General features: G+C 40.8%; 1 protein-coding gene across 2 annotated transcripts in view; it reads left to right on the top strand.

Annotated features, from left to right (window-relative positions):
• Positions 1-13,236, top strand: part of LOC112253137 (zinc transporter 6) — a 69,721-nt gene that overhangs the window by 19,221 nt on the left and 37,264 nt on the right. Inside the window, exons 5-6 of one of the 2 annotated variants that reach the window (XM_024425096.2) lie at positions 8,906-8,948; positions 9,531-9,596. In XM_024425096.2, the coding sequence (XP_024280864.1) occupies positions 8,906-8,948; positions 9,531-9,596 (109 nt within the window). Of the gene's footprint in view, positions 1-8,905; positions 8,949-9,530; positions 9,597-10,253; positions 10,368-13,236 lie in introns of those variants that run through there. The other variant, XM_024425097.2, reaches the window with a different exon arrangement.

Below are 13,236 nucleotides of genomic sequence, written 5' to 3'. Positions count from 1 at the left end.
CTGAAATGCGTAATGTATTTTTTTTGTAGAAAATTTACCCTTTAAAAAAATATATATTTATTTTCTTTCACACAAAATTGTGAATGATGGCAGACCAAAGGGAGGGTGGGGCCGCTTCTCCTCTAGATGCTGTTAATTTATCTAAAACATCAGGTGAATGCTGATGGTTATTGCCACGATTGTCAGTCATGTAGCTGCTGTACTGATAATCTCACTGCGTCCTTGCTGGGATGACACAATCCGTCTACTGTCAGGGAATGCCGACACCCCAGACAAACACATTGGTTCATCGTTCCACGGGAGCGGACAGTACACAGCGTACCATCATGTTCTGAATAATGGCCAAATCTACTTTGCTCCCTATTTGACTGAATCGCTTAGGAGTAACAAACACAAGTCTAACATCTATCGGAAACTGCTAAACTACCTGTTCACTACCCTCCTGTTCTCCGGGGATGTGCAACTCAACCCTGGGCCTAACATCACCGAGCCATCGATACTCACCGTAGTGAGGAGCAGTGGATGGCCGCGGAGGCGGGTGATTGCTATGCTCCCATGGTTTCTCTCGAGGCACCCAGCTCGAAGATGAAATGTAACTCTCCAAACATATCCAAGTCGCTATATGCGATCCTTGACTCTGCTCTCGGCACGCAAGCTGTTTTAATTAGTTCCCTGCATCCAGTGCAAGCGGAAGGGATAGTTAATTGCACTACCGAACTGCCCCTAATCAAAACGGCCTAAACCCAGCTTCCAGAAAACAGCGAAAATTTTACTATTTTCAATGTCATTCACTCTCGAGTCATCTGGGACCCACGAGCTAAGCCCGAGGGACTACTAGGGGGCATTTGAACATTCGCGGTGTCATTCCAGGAAGTGATCAAATTCAACATCTTCTTAGACTCCAACCTTTCAGAGACATGGCTCCATAAAAACTCTCCATCAGCTGCTTTGATTGTGCCTGGCTACAATGTTTTCAAGAGAAACAGGATTGAAGGAAGATGAGGGGGTCTGATGATTTACATTAAAGAACATATCCGATGTAAACAAATTGAGTGGTCATGTGATAATGAACTAGAATGTATTGGCCCAAATGCTACTGTCTCCCCAAATGTCTTTTACCCTTATTGGAATGTATAGACCACCTTCCACTAAACGTGTGTTCTTTGGTCAATTTAATAACATGCTTAAGGAATGTGATTTTGGGAAAGAGGTCATCTTAATGGGAGATTTGAACATTCATTATCAAGACAAGATTTGTAGCAAAACCCTCAAACGATCACGAATACCTTTTGACCTTACACAGCTAGTGTAAGGTCAAAGGTTGATCTGGTGTTCAGTAATAAACCAGATAGAGTTACTAAATCATTCAATATGGTTACTGGCCTGTCTGATCATAATCTGACACTTATAGCCATAAAGCTTTCCAAGAACAGGTGTAACCTCTACTGTTAGAAAGCCTGATCAGCTCAGAACACCTAAGAGTGATTTCAATTATTTTGAAAATGCAATTAAGGGAATTACCTGGAATGATCCCTTGTTCTATACAGGTGTGGAAGCTGATAGTCAGGTTTTTCTATCCACAATCAGGACTACAATAAATGGCTTCCTAAAGAAAAGAAAATCATCTAAACCTGGCCAAAAGACTACTCTTCATTGGCTAAATGTAGAAATAATGGAGACGGATGAAAGAATGAGATTATGCTCTAAAGCCTTAAAGTCCAAATTAGAGTGACTTAGATTTACCATGTTGAGAAATAAGGTGATGAAAGAAATCAGATTGGCCAAGGCAAACATTTTTTATCAACATGATTGGTGAAGAAAATTGATCTGGGAGAAGATAATAATGAACCTTTCTAGGCCAGGCGTTCCGCTAGTGGAACCCCTCGACAACATTCCGCTGAAAAGGCAGTGCGCGAAATTCAAAAATATGTTTTAGAAATGTAACTTTCACACATTAACAAGTCCAATACAGCAAATGAAAGATAAACATCTTGTTAATCTACCCATCATGTCCGATTTCAAAAATGCTTTACAGTTAAAGCAAAACATATGATTATGTTAGGTCATAAAAAGCAGAAATATAGATAAAATGAATCACTAACCTTTGATGATCTTCATCAGATGACACTCATAGGACATCATATTACACAATACATGTATGTTTTGTTCGATAATGTGCATATTTATATCCAAAAATCTCAGTTTACATTGCCGCCTTACGTGCAGTAATGTTTTGATTCCAAAACATTCTGTGATTTTTGCAGAAATACTCTTATTAAACATTGATAAAAGATATACAAGTGTTATTCACAGAATTAAAGATGGACTTCTCCTTAATGCAACCGCTGTGTCAGATTTTTTATAAAAATTTTAAAAAACAACCAGAGGAATATCCGCCATTTTGGAATCAACAAAGTTCGAAACAACACCATAAATATTCACTTACCTTTGATCTTCATCAGAAGGCACTCCCAGGAATCCCAGTTCGACAATAAATGACTGATTTGTTCCATAAAGTTCCATCATTTATGTCCAAATAGCCACTTGTTGTTAGCGTGTTCAGCCCAGTAATCCATCTTCATGAGGCGCAGGCACTTCATCCAGACGACAACTCGAAAAGTTCCGTTACAGTCCTTTAGAAACATGTCAAACGAAGTATGGAATCAATCTTTAGGATGTTTTTAACTTGAAACATCAATGTTCCAACCGGAGAATTCCTTTGTCTTCAGAAAAGCACTGGAACGAGAGGTAACTCTGTCGGGAGCTCGTGTCATGAGACCAAGGCTCTTTGCTAGATCACTGACTCAGAGGTCTCATGAGCCCCTCCTTTTATAGTAGAATCCTCATTCAAGTTTCAGAAGACGGTTGACATCTAGTGAAAGCCGTAGGAAGTGCAACTTTATCCATATCTCAATGTGTATTCGATAGGCCAAGCTTTGAAAAACTACAAACCTCAGATGTCCCACTTCCTGGTTGGATTTTTCTCAGGGTTTTGCCTGCCATATGAGTTCTGTTATACTCACAGACATCATTCAAACAGTTTTAGAAATTTCAGAGTTTTCTATCCAATACTAATAATAATATGCATATATTACGCACGCTATTCATCCAAAAGTGAAAATCCGCCCCCCAAAAAAGGTTATAGGGAAAGACTACAGTAACATTGCAAAAAGGCTAGAAATCAATGTGAATGACAGTCTAACACAGGATGCAGTCAAAATAGCAACAGCCTTCAATTCCTTCTTTGTTGACTGCTTTGTTGACTGTCAAAGTACTGACACAGAACCCCTCCACTGGTTTCTTGGGCTCAGCGCTAGTGAATGACACTCACCCAGTCTTCTTCATAAGGGAGGTTTCTGAGTCAGAGGTGAACAAAGATGTGTTTCGGCTGGACTCTACCTTTCTTAATAACTACAATGAGTCACTCATTGGCCCCATTACTAAGGTCACCAACAGGTCTATTCGTCAGGGGCTATTTCCCAGGGTACTGAAGTTGACCATAACAGCCATCTTTAAATCCGGTGACCCTGCTGACGTGAGTAACTACAGGCCCATTAGTATACTACCTGTGGTGTTGAAGGTTGCTGAAAAGTGTGTAGCAGAGCAACTGACTGCCCACCTCAACAACAGCCCCTTCACATTACACTACATGCAGTTTGGCTTCAGAGCAAAACACTCCACAGAAACGGCCAACTGCTTTCTTCTGGAAAATGTGTCCAAGATGGACAAAGGGGGCGTTGTTGGGGCTCTATTTCTAGACTTAGGGAAAGCTTTGGATACTGTTAACCATGCCGTTCTCATCACAAAACTGTCCAAGTTCAACTTTTCCCCCGATGCCATGATGGATGAAATCACCTACTCATTCAAGAGTTTCTCTTTATTTTTGCTATTTTCTACATTGTAGAATAATAGTGAAGACATAAAAACTATAACACATATGGAATCATGTATTAACCAAAAAAAGTGTTAAACAAATCTAAATATATTTGAGATTTTTCAAAGTAGCCACCCTTTGCCTTGATGACATCTTTGTACAATCTTGGCATTCTCTCAACCAGCTTCATGAGGTACTCATCAGGAATGCATTTCAATTAACATGTCTGCCTTGTGAAAAGTTTATTTGTGGAATTTCTTTCCTTCTTAATGTGTTTGAGCCAATCAATTGTGTTGTGACAAGGTAGGGTTGGTATACAGAAGATAGCCCTATTTGGTAAAAGACCAAGTCCATATTATGGCAAGAACAGCTCAAATAAGCAAAGACAAACAATAGTCCATCATTACTATAAGACATGAAGGTCAGTCAATCTGGAAAATTTCAAGAACTTTGAAAGTTTCTTAAAGTGCAGTCACAAAAACCATCAAGCGCTAAGAAGACATTTGCTCTCATGAGGACCGCCACAGGAAAGGAAGTTTCAGATTTACCTTTGCTGTAGAGGATAAGTTCATTGGAGTTACCAGCCTCAGAAATTGCAGCCCAAATAAATGCTTCACAGAGTTCAAGTAACAGACACATCCCAACATCAGTTGTTCAGAGGAGACTGCGTGAATCAGGCCTTCATGGTAAGATTTCTGCAAAGAAACCACTACTGCCTCCCGGGTGGCGCAGTGGTTAAGGGCGCTGTACTGTGTATCAGAGGACGCATGACTTTCAACCTTCGTCTCTCCCGAGCCCGTATCGGAATTGTAGCGATGAGACAAGATAGTAGCTACTAAACAATTGGATACCACAAAATTGGGGAGAAAACGGGGTAAAATTCCAAAAAATAAATAATAATAAAATAAAAGAAACCACTACTAAAGGACACCAATAAGAAGAGACTTGCTTGGGCCAAGAAACACAAGCAATGGACATGAGTCCAAATTTTAGATATTTGGTTCCTACCGCCGTGTCTTTGTGAGATGCAGAGTAGGTAAACGAATGATCTCCACATGCGTGGTTCCCACCGTGAAGCATGGAGGAGGTGGGATGGTGCTTTTCTGGTGACACTCTGATTTATTTAGAATTCAGGTTACTTAACCAGCATGGCTACCACAGAATTCTGCAGCAATACACCATCCCATCTGGTTTTCCCTTAGTCCCAATATATTTTTCAACAGGACAATGACCCAACACATCTCCCGGCTGTGTGAGGGCTATTTGACCAAGAAGGAGAGTGATGCATCAGATTACCTGGCCTCCACAATCACCCAACCTCAACCCAATTTACATGGTTTTGGGTGAGTTGGGCCGCAGGGTGAAGGAAAAGCAGCCAACAAGTGCTCAGCATATGTGGGAACTCCTTCAAGACTGTTTGGAAAAGCATTCCAGGTAAAGCTGATTGAGAGAATGCCAAGCGTATACAAAGCTGTCATCAAGGCAAAGGTTGGCTACTTTGAAGAATCTGAAATATGTTTTGATTTGTTGAACACTTTTTTTTTTTTTGGTTACTACATGATTCCATATGTGTTATAGTTTTTATGTCTTCACTATTATTCTACATTGTAGAAAATAGTGAAAATAAAGAGGAACTATTGAATGAGTAGGTGTGTCTAAAATTGACTGGTAATGTATGTGCATGCAAAGAGCAAATGACACGCTGCACAAGAACTCACTACTGTAATGGTCCAGGTTACAAAGTGACTCATGTTTGTTTTTTTAAATTATTATAATATTTTTTTTACATTGAGACAGTGTGCATGTTGTTCACAAAAAGGGCAACTGAAGCTACTGAGCCAGATGTCTGTATCAGAAGAGAATCTCCAGGTGGTACCCAATTTTAAGTGCCTTGGCATCATACTTAATTCAACCCTCTTTTTTTTAAAGCAGGTGAAAAGGGTAACTAAAATAACCAAGTTCAACCTAGCTAATTTCCGATTCATATGAAATTGACTATAGAGGTAGCAAAACTGTACTTCAATGCTATTATACTCCCCCACTTAACATACTGCTTGACTAGTTGGGCCCAAGCTTGCTGTTCAACATTAAAACCCATTCAGTGTGTCTACAAACAGGCTCTCAAAGTGATTGATGGAAAGCCCAGTAGCCATCATCACTGTTACATCCTCAGAAAGCATGAACTTCTGAGTTGGGAAAATCTTGTGCAATACACAGATGCATGTCTTGTATTCAAGATCCTACATGGTCTGGCTCCCCCTCTACTTAGTACTTTTGTTAAACAGACAACCCACACCCATGGCAGCAGATCTGCAAGGTCTGCCATGAGAGTTGACTGTATTGCTGCTTTCCATGTTGTCCTATGTTGCTCTGTCTGCATGCTACATGTTGCTTGTCCTATGTTTCTCTGTCTGCATGCTACATGTTGCTTGTCCTATATCTCTCTGTCTGCATGCTACATGTTGCTTGGCCTATGTTGCTCTGTATGTGCTCACTGCTCATTGTTTGTCTGTATTGTAATTGTTTTTAATAACCTACCCCAGGACTGCGGTTGAAAATTAGCCAGCTGGCTAAAACTGGTACTTTTACTGAAATGTTGATTAATATGCACTGTCCTTGATAAAAAATATATTAATAAACTGATAAAAAGGGGAAACCTAGTTATTTTTGATTTTCTTTGATTCATCTCTCATTCATCCTCCTGTGGATTTATATGGCGGTTGGCAACCAACTTAAGGTGCATTACTGCCTCCAACTGGACTGTAGTGTGGACCTCCCATCTTTTAATCACCTACGTGGGTATATGCTTGTAAAAACCAATGAGTAGATAAAGAGACGGAGCCAAGTTCTATTTTAGCGCCTGGCTATGCAGACGCTAGCAAGCAGTTTGAATGAAATTATTGATTAAAATGTATGTGTTTTAATTTTTTCAACATGGCCGGTTTGGTCAGCATGTTAGCATTAAAATGTATCAGACAACTGGGTTGTCTGATACCACACACTGCATCTGTCCTAACTGATGCAGTGTGTGGTGAATACACTGTGTGATGGATGTAAAAACACTGAGCTGACGTTTCCTGATGACAAATCTCATCCTGTTTTGTTTTGGTAAACATTGTCAATCTTCTAATCATTGAGAGTGAATAGCCAATGCTCTGCTCCAGGGCTTATCCGACTTTATCATTAATTTACCAATGGTCCAGTCTAGCCTATGTCCTCCCTGATGTTATAGTACATTCACATGATTAACACCTAAAGATGAGACACCTGTACCACCACAGTGGATTTATAGGATTGGGTCACGGTTGAAAGGCCATATGGGATAATGACTGTATAAAATAAATTATTTAAATACTGAACTATATTGTATGATCAAAAAAAATGACATTTTATGATGATACAATTTCTCAGCAAAAAATCCCCATAACATCAAAGAGCCACCACCATATTTTACAGTGGGTATGGGGTTCTTTTCTGCTCATGCATTCTCATTTTGGCAACAAACCCTCCACAGGTATGCCTGGCCAAAGAGCTCTAAATGAGAATACATAAGCAGAAAATAACCCCATACCTACTGTAAAATAAGGTGTTGGACCTTTGATGTTATGGGGCTATTCTGCTTGTGCTGGTCCTGGGGAATTTTTGTCAACAACCTGGTTGCATCTGCCAGGAGGCTGAAATTTGGCTGCAAGTAGACATTCCAGCAAGACCATAACCCTAAGCATACCTCAAAATCCACAAAGAAATGGTTAGTTTGCCACAAAATCAACATTTTGCAATGGCTATCTCAGTCTCTGGACTCCCTTTGAAATCCTTTGGTTTAATATGAGGGCAGTCCATAAGTGCAGACGAAGGATATGGAAAGATTCTGTATGTAGGAATGGTCTAAGATCCTTCCCAATGGGTTCTCCAGTTAGCATAACACATTTTAGAACGAGGCTTAGTGTCGTTAACCTCACAAGGTGAGGTATTGAAAACAGGGGAGTCAATCATTTTGACCTCTACTTTTTTGAGAAATTATAATTACTAGTTAACTATCTTTCTCTGAGCAATTGTATTAGTATATTAGCTCAGTATTAGCTCAGTATTTGAATTATTTATTTGAGTAATTTTTGCTCATCTTTATCAAGGGTATCAATCATTTCTGACTCCACTGTATATTCCTGTGTGCTCTGGCGGTGATGCAGAGTGCTGAGCCGTAACCATGGTGGCGTGGTAGGTACAGCACAAACCAAGCTCAATCAGTCCCATAGATCCCCTGGGCCAATGGCTAATGGTCGGCGTGTATCCTGAATTACATCACCTCAGTTTGGCCAACATGGTAGAGCAGTGTGAAAACAAAATGTTCCTCTCCATGCAAAGCTTTGCTAATCTCCTCCATCATATCCAGCTTACATAAAGCTGGGTTTGCAGTCCGGCGGATATCACTCTGCCTCCACCTTTGTTGCCTCCTGGTCCTCTAGCCTACTGCTGCTCTGCTCTACACTGCCCCCTAGAGCTAGGGAGTTTGACTGTGAGAATGGCACGGCACTACTCCCTGTGTTTTAAAGTCTAGATACATTGGGAAGCAGTAGGAGGCTTGATACTGGGTCAGGCTTGCTCATTGAATCTATTAACAATGACAGGCTGTGTCTGTGTATATGCGTGGGAGTTGGCATCTTAGCTCAGACACGACAGCTACACTGTCATCTCTACTGGAGAGGAATGGCACAGTTTTGGGGGAGGGAATCCTTGGCAACCAAAGGATATTTATATTTTTGTATGTGAAATGGCTGGTACACTAAGGCTGTATTGCAGCTGATTTATCATCATAGAACATTTGTCTTGTTGATTGACAGTAGGGCAGGCTCTATTCAATTACGGTTCATCTCATCAATATAGTCTATATAAATTAAACTGGTGTATTGCCGCTATCCCCTTCATACATGTTACAATGACTTACAGAGCAAAAAAGTGTTTTTTAAATTTCTATTAGAATCAATTCAAGTAATATATAGCACTCACTGATCATGTTTTTCTCTGTCATTTCAGCCTTAACAGCATACACATACCTCACCATCTTCGATCTCTTCAGGTGAGTAAATGGGCATCCTGGGGAGCATCATGTTTTATCAGCACTGTCTAAAGGAAGTTTTATACTAAGCTAAATATTGTACCTAACACTTGTGTTGAGCTCTTTTTACTAGAGTGCAATTGTTTGTGTTGAGGTGTTGTTAGTCATGATGATTTACAGTTCCCGTCAAAAGTTTGTACACCTACTCATTCAAGGGTTTTTGTAAATTTGTACTATTTTCTACATTGTAGAATGAAGACATCAAAACTATGAAATAACACATGGAATCATGTAATAACCCCAAAAAAAGTGTTATACAAATCAAAATATATTTGAGATTCTTCAAAGTAGCCACCCTTTGCCTTGACGAAAGCTTTGCAAAGTCTTGTCATTCTCTAACCACCAAGAATCTAAAATCTAAAATATATTTTGATTAAACACTTTTTTGGTTACTATATGATTCCATATGTGTTATTTCATAGTTTTGATGTCTTTGCTATTATTCTACAATGTAGAAAATAGTAAGAATAAAGAAAAACCCTTGAATGAGTAGGTGTGTCCAAACTTTTGACTGGTAATGTATGTGTACCTGTTGGCCTACAGTCTGATCACCTGTCTGCTGAGTTCCTGGGTGGCCATGAAGAAGCCTAGTCAGCTCTTCTCGTTTGGGTACGTCCATTAGCATACTGATTCTACAGTAGCCTGTTTTCTAAAATGATGACCTCCACTGTTATTATTTATTTAAAAATGGAGTCATTTGATGATCATGTTTCCATTGACTTGTATTGATTTATTAATGTCTACTGGATTTTTTTGGTGTATGCTTTAATGTACTGTATGTGATACAACACTTCCATTCCCACACATCTTAGGTTGTTTAAAGAGGCGCTAAACTTACAACTTCCCTCCTGGGTATTTCCGGTACTCATCAAGAAAAATTAGAATTGTGTGGTTCAATGTGGGTGTTATCTTCGCTATATCATATCCTGGCAGTAATGTTTGTCCCCCTTCAGTCACCGTACCGAATTGCTTAGCAACCGGGAGAGGCAGCAGGACATCGTGAACATGATTGGTCAGGGAATACTGCATTTCCTGCTTTCTAGATGTAGTTGTCTTTGATAAATTTGGTGTTTGTGATTCTAACGTTAGTTCATGAATGAAAACCCAAGCCGTTTTTAAAAAGCAACTAGTTTTTTCACCATAACATTTTCTTGTGTATGGATTGTTGTTTAAACAAGTTTGAGGTGCTGCATACTAATGTTTAGTTTGGATGTCTATAAATTGAATGCGCGGGTTGATTCTGGTGAGTGATTGGATAGTGTGCTCTGCAGCATACCGGGCATCTGTGATCTGGATGATTTGATTACTGCCAGCCAGGATTAGACTGTGCCAGGCTTTGGTCCTGTGTGGGCAGGATTGAAATCAGAACCCAACCATGATGTAAGTGACATCTTCAGTTACACATCTCACAAAACCCAGTTTTGGAATATACTGACTTTATGACCAAAACTATCCTACTTACACTTTTTGTTCAATTTTGGCACAGGAATAAATGTTTGACACACCCCTGCGGGGAAAAAAATAGAATTAACATAATAAAACAATTTCCATCTATATCTGCCTGTTTTAGCTAGAGATCTGTTTTTTTGGCATGTGCTGCGTCTCTATCTACTGCGTCCTCCTTCCGCGTCTGCGGTGGAAGTTTGTCAGACCAGGAGACATCCTGAAAATCGGTCTTCTCACGAGGAACAACATCTCCACCCCGCTGATCCACCCCGCTGATCCTCAACTGGGGCCCCACAAGGGTGCGTTTTGAGTCCTCTCCTGTACTCCCTGTTCACCCACGACTACGTGGCCATGCACACCTCCAACTCAATCATCAAGTTTGCGGACAACACTACAGTGGTAGGCTTGATTACCAACAATGACGAGACGGCCTACAGGGAGGAGTTGAGGGCCCTCGGAGTATGGTGTCAGGAAAATAACCTCACACTCAACGTCATCAAAACAAAGGAGATGATTGTGGACTTCAGGAAACAGCAGAGGGAGCACCCCCCTTTCCACATCGATGGGACAGTAGTGGAGAGGGTAGTAAGTTTTAAGTTCCTCGGTGTACACATCACGGACAAACTGAATTGGTCCACCCACACAGACAGCGTGATGAAGAAGGTGCAGCAGCACCTCTTCAACCTCAGGAGGCTGAAGAAATTCGGCTTGTCACCAAAAGCACTCACAAACTTCTACAGATGCACAATTGAGAGCATCCTGTCGGGCTGTATCACCGCCTGGTACGGCAACTGCTCCGCCCACAACCGTAAGGCATTCCAGAGGGTAGTGAGGTCTGCACAATGCATCACCGGTGGCAAACTACCTGCCCTCCAGGACACCTATACCACCTGATGTCACAGGAAGGCCATAAAGATAATCAAGGACAACAACCACCCGAGCCACTCCCTGTTCACCCCGCTATCATCCAGAAGGCGAGGTCAATACAGGTGCATCAAAGCAGGGACCGAGAGACTGAAAAACAGCTTCTATCTCAAGGCCATCAGACTGTTAAACAGCCACCCCTAACATTGAGTGGCTGCTGCCAACACACTGACTCAACTCCAGCCACTTTAATAATGGAAATTGATGGAAAAATATATCACTAGCCACTTTAAACAATGCTACTTAATATGTTTACATACCCTACATTACTCATCTCATATGTATATGTATATACTGTACTCTATATCATCTACTGCATCTTTATGTAATACATGTTTCACAAGTCACTTTAAACTGTGCCACTTTGTTTACATACCCTACATTACTCATCTCATATGTATATACTGTACTCGATACCATCTACTGCATCTTGCCTATGCCGGTTTGTACCATCACTCATTGATATATCTTTATGTACATATTCTTTATCCCTTTACACTTGTGTGTTATAAGGTAGTAGTTTTGGATTTTTTAGGTTAGATTACTCGTTGGTTACAACTGCATTGTCGGAACTAGTAGCACAAGCATTTCGCTACACTCGCATTAACATCAGCTAACCATGTGTATGTGACAAATAAAATTTGATTTAATTTGAAATGTCTGTAGCGACCAAACAGTTTGGGCTAATATGATAACCCCCTTTTCGAAGTTGAAACTCTCACGAACATGTATTTTTGCTCTAGGACGCCCACAAGCCTCACAGGACTTGTCTGAAGGTAGCCCAGCTTTAAAAATGAATGGTTGTAAAGTGCCTTCAGAAAGTATTCACACCCCTCTACTTTTTCCAGATTTTGTTGTTACTACCTGAATTGAAAATGGATTAAATGTAGATTGTGTGTTAGTGATCTACACACACTGCCCCATAATGTCAAAGTGGAAATATGTTTTAGACATCTTTAAAAATTAATACAAGATTAAAAGCTGAAATGTCTTGAGTTAATAAGTATTCAGCCCCTATGTTATGGCAAGCCTAAATGAGTTCAGGTGTAAAAATGTGCTTAACAAGTCTAAGTTGCATGGACTCACTCTGTGCAGTAATAGTGTTTAACATGATTTTTGAAGAACTAACTACCCCATCTCTTCATGGGGTAGTTATTCAAACGCATGAATTTCAAGCACAGATTCAATCACAAAGACCAGTGAGGCTTTCCAATGCTTTGGAAAGGTAGATAAAAAAATAAAATAAAAGTAAGACCTTATTCATGACACTTTAGATGGTGTATTAATCCACCCAGTGACGACAAAGATACAGGCATCCTTCCTAACTCAGTTGAAGAAACTCGTTTCCCACTCCCTGCCTCTGATAAACATCCCCACAGCATGATGCTGCCACCAGCATGCTTCACCATAGGGATGGTGCCAGGTTTCCTCCAGACGTGACGCTTGGCATTCAGGCCAAAGAGTTAAATCTTGGTTTCATCAGACCAGTGAATCTTGTTTCTCATGGCCTGAGAGTCCTTTAGGTGCCTTTTGGCAAACACCAAGTGGGCTGTCGTGGCTTCCGTCTGACCACTCTACCATAAAGACCTGATTGGTGGAGTGCTGCAGAGATGGTTGTCCTTCTGGAAGATTCTCCCATCTCCACAGAGGAACTCTGGAGCTCTGTCAGAGTGACCATCGGGTTCTTGGGCACCTACCTGACCAAGGCCCTTCTCCCCCGATTGCTCAGTTTGGCCGGGCGGAGAGCTTGAGGAGGAGTGTTGGTGGTACCAAACTTCTTCCATTTAAGAATGATGGAAGCTGAGGCCTCCCGGGTGGCGCAGAGACTCTGGGTTTGCTCCCAGGCTCTGTCGTAACTGGCCGTGACCGGGAGGTCCGT

The sequence above is a fragment of the Oncorhynchus tshawytscha genome, linkage group LG06 (genome assembly GCF_018296145.1).
Source record: "Oncorhynchus tshawytscha isolate Ot180627B linkage group LG06, Otsh_v2.0, whole genome shotgun sequence".
In the NCBI taxonomy this organism is placed as follows: Eukaryota; Metazoa; Chordata; class Actinopteri; order Salmoniformes; family Salmonidae; genus Oncorhynchus; species Oncorhynchus tshawytscha.
The sequence above is the reverse complement of the archived record's forward strand: the minus strand, read 5'-3'. Positions and strand labels throughout refer to the sequence as shown.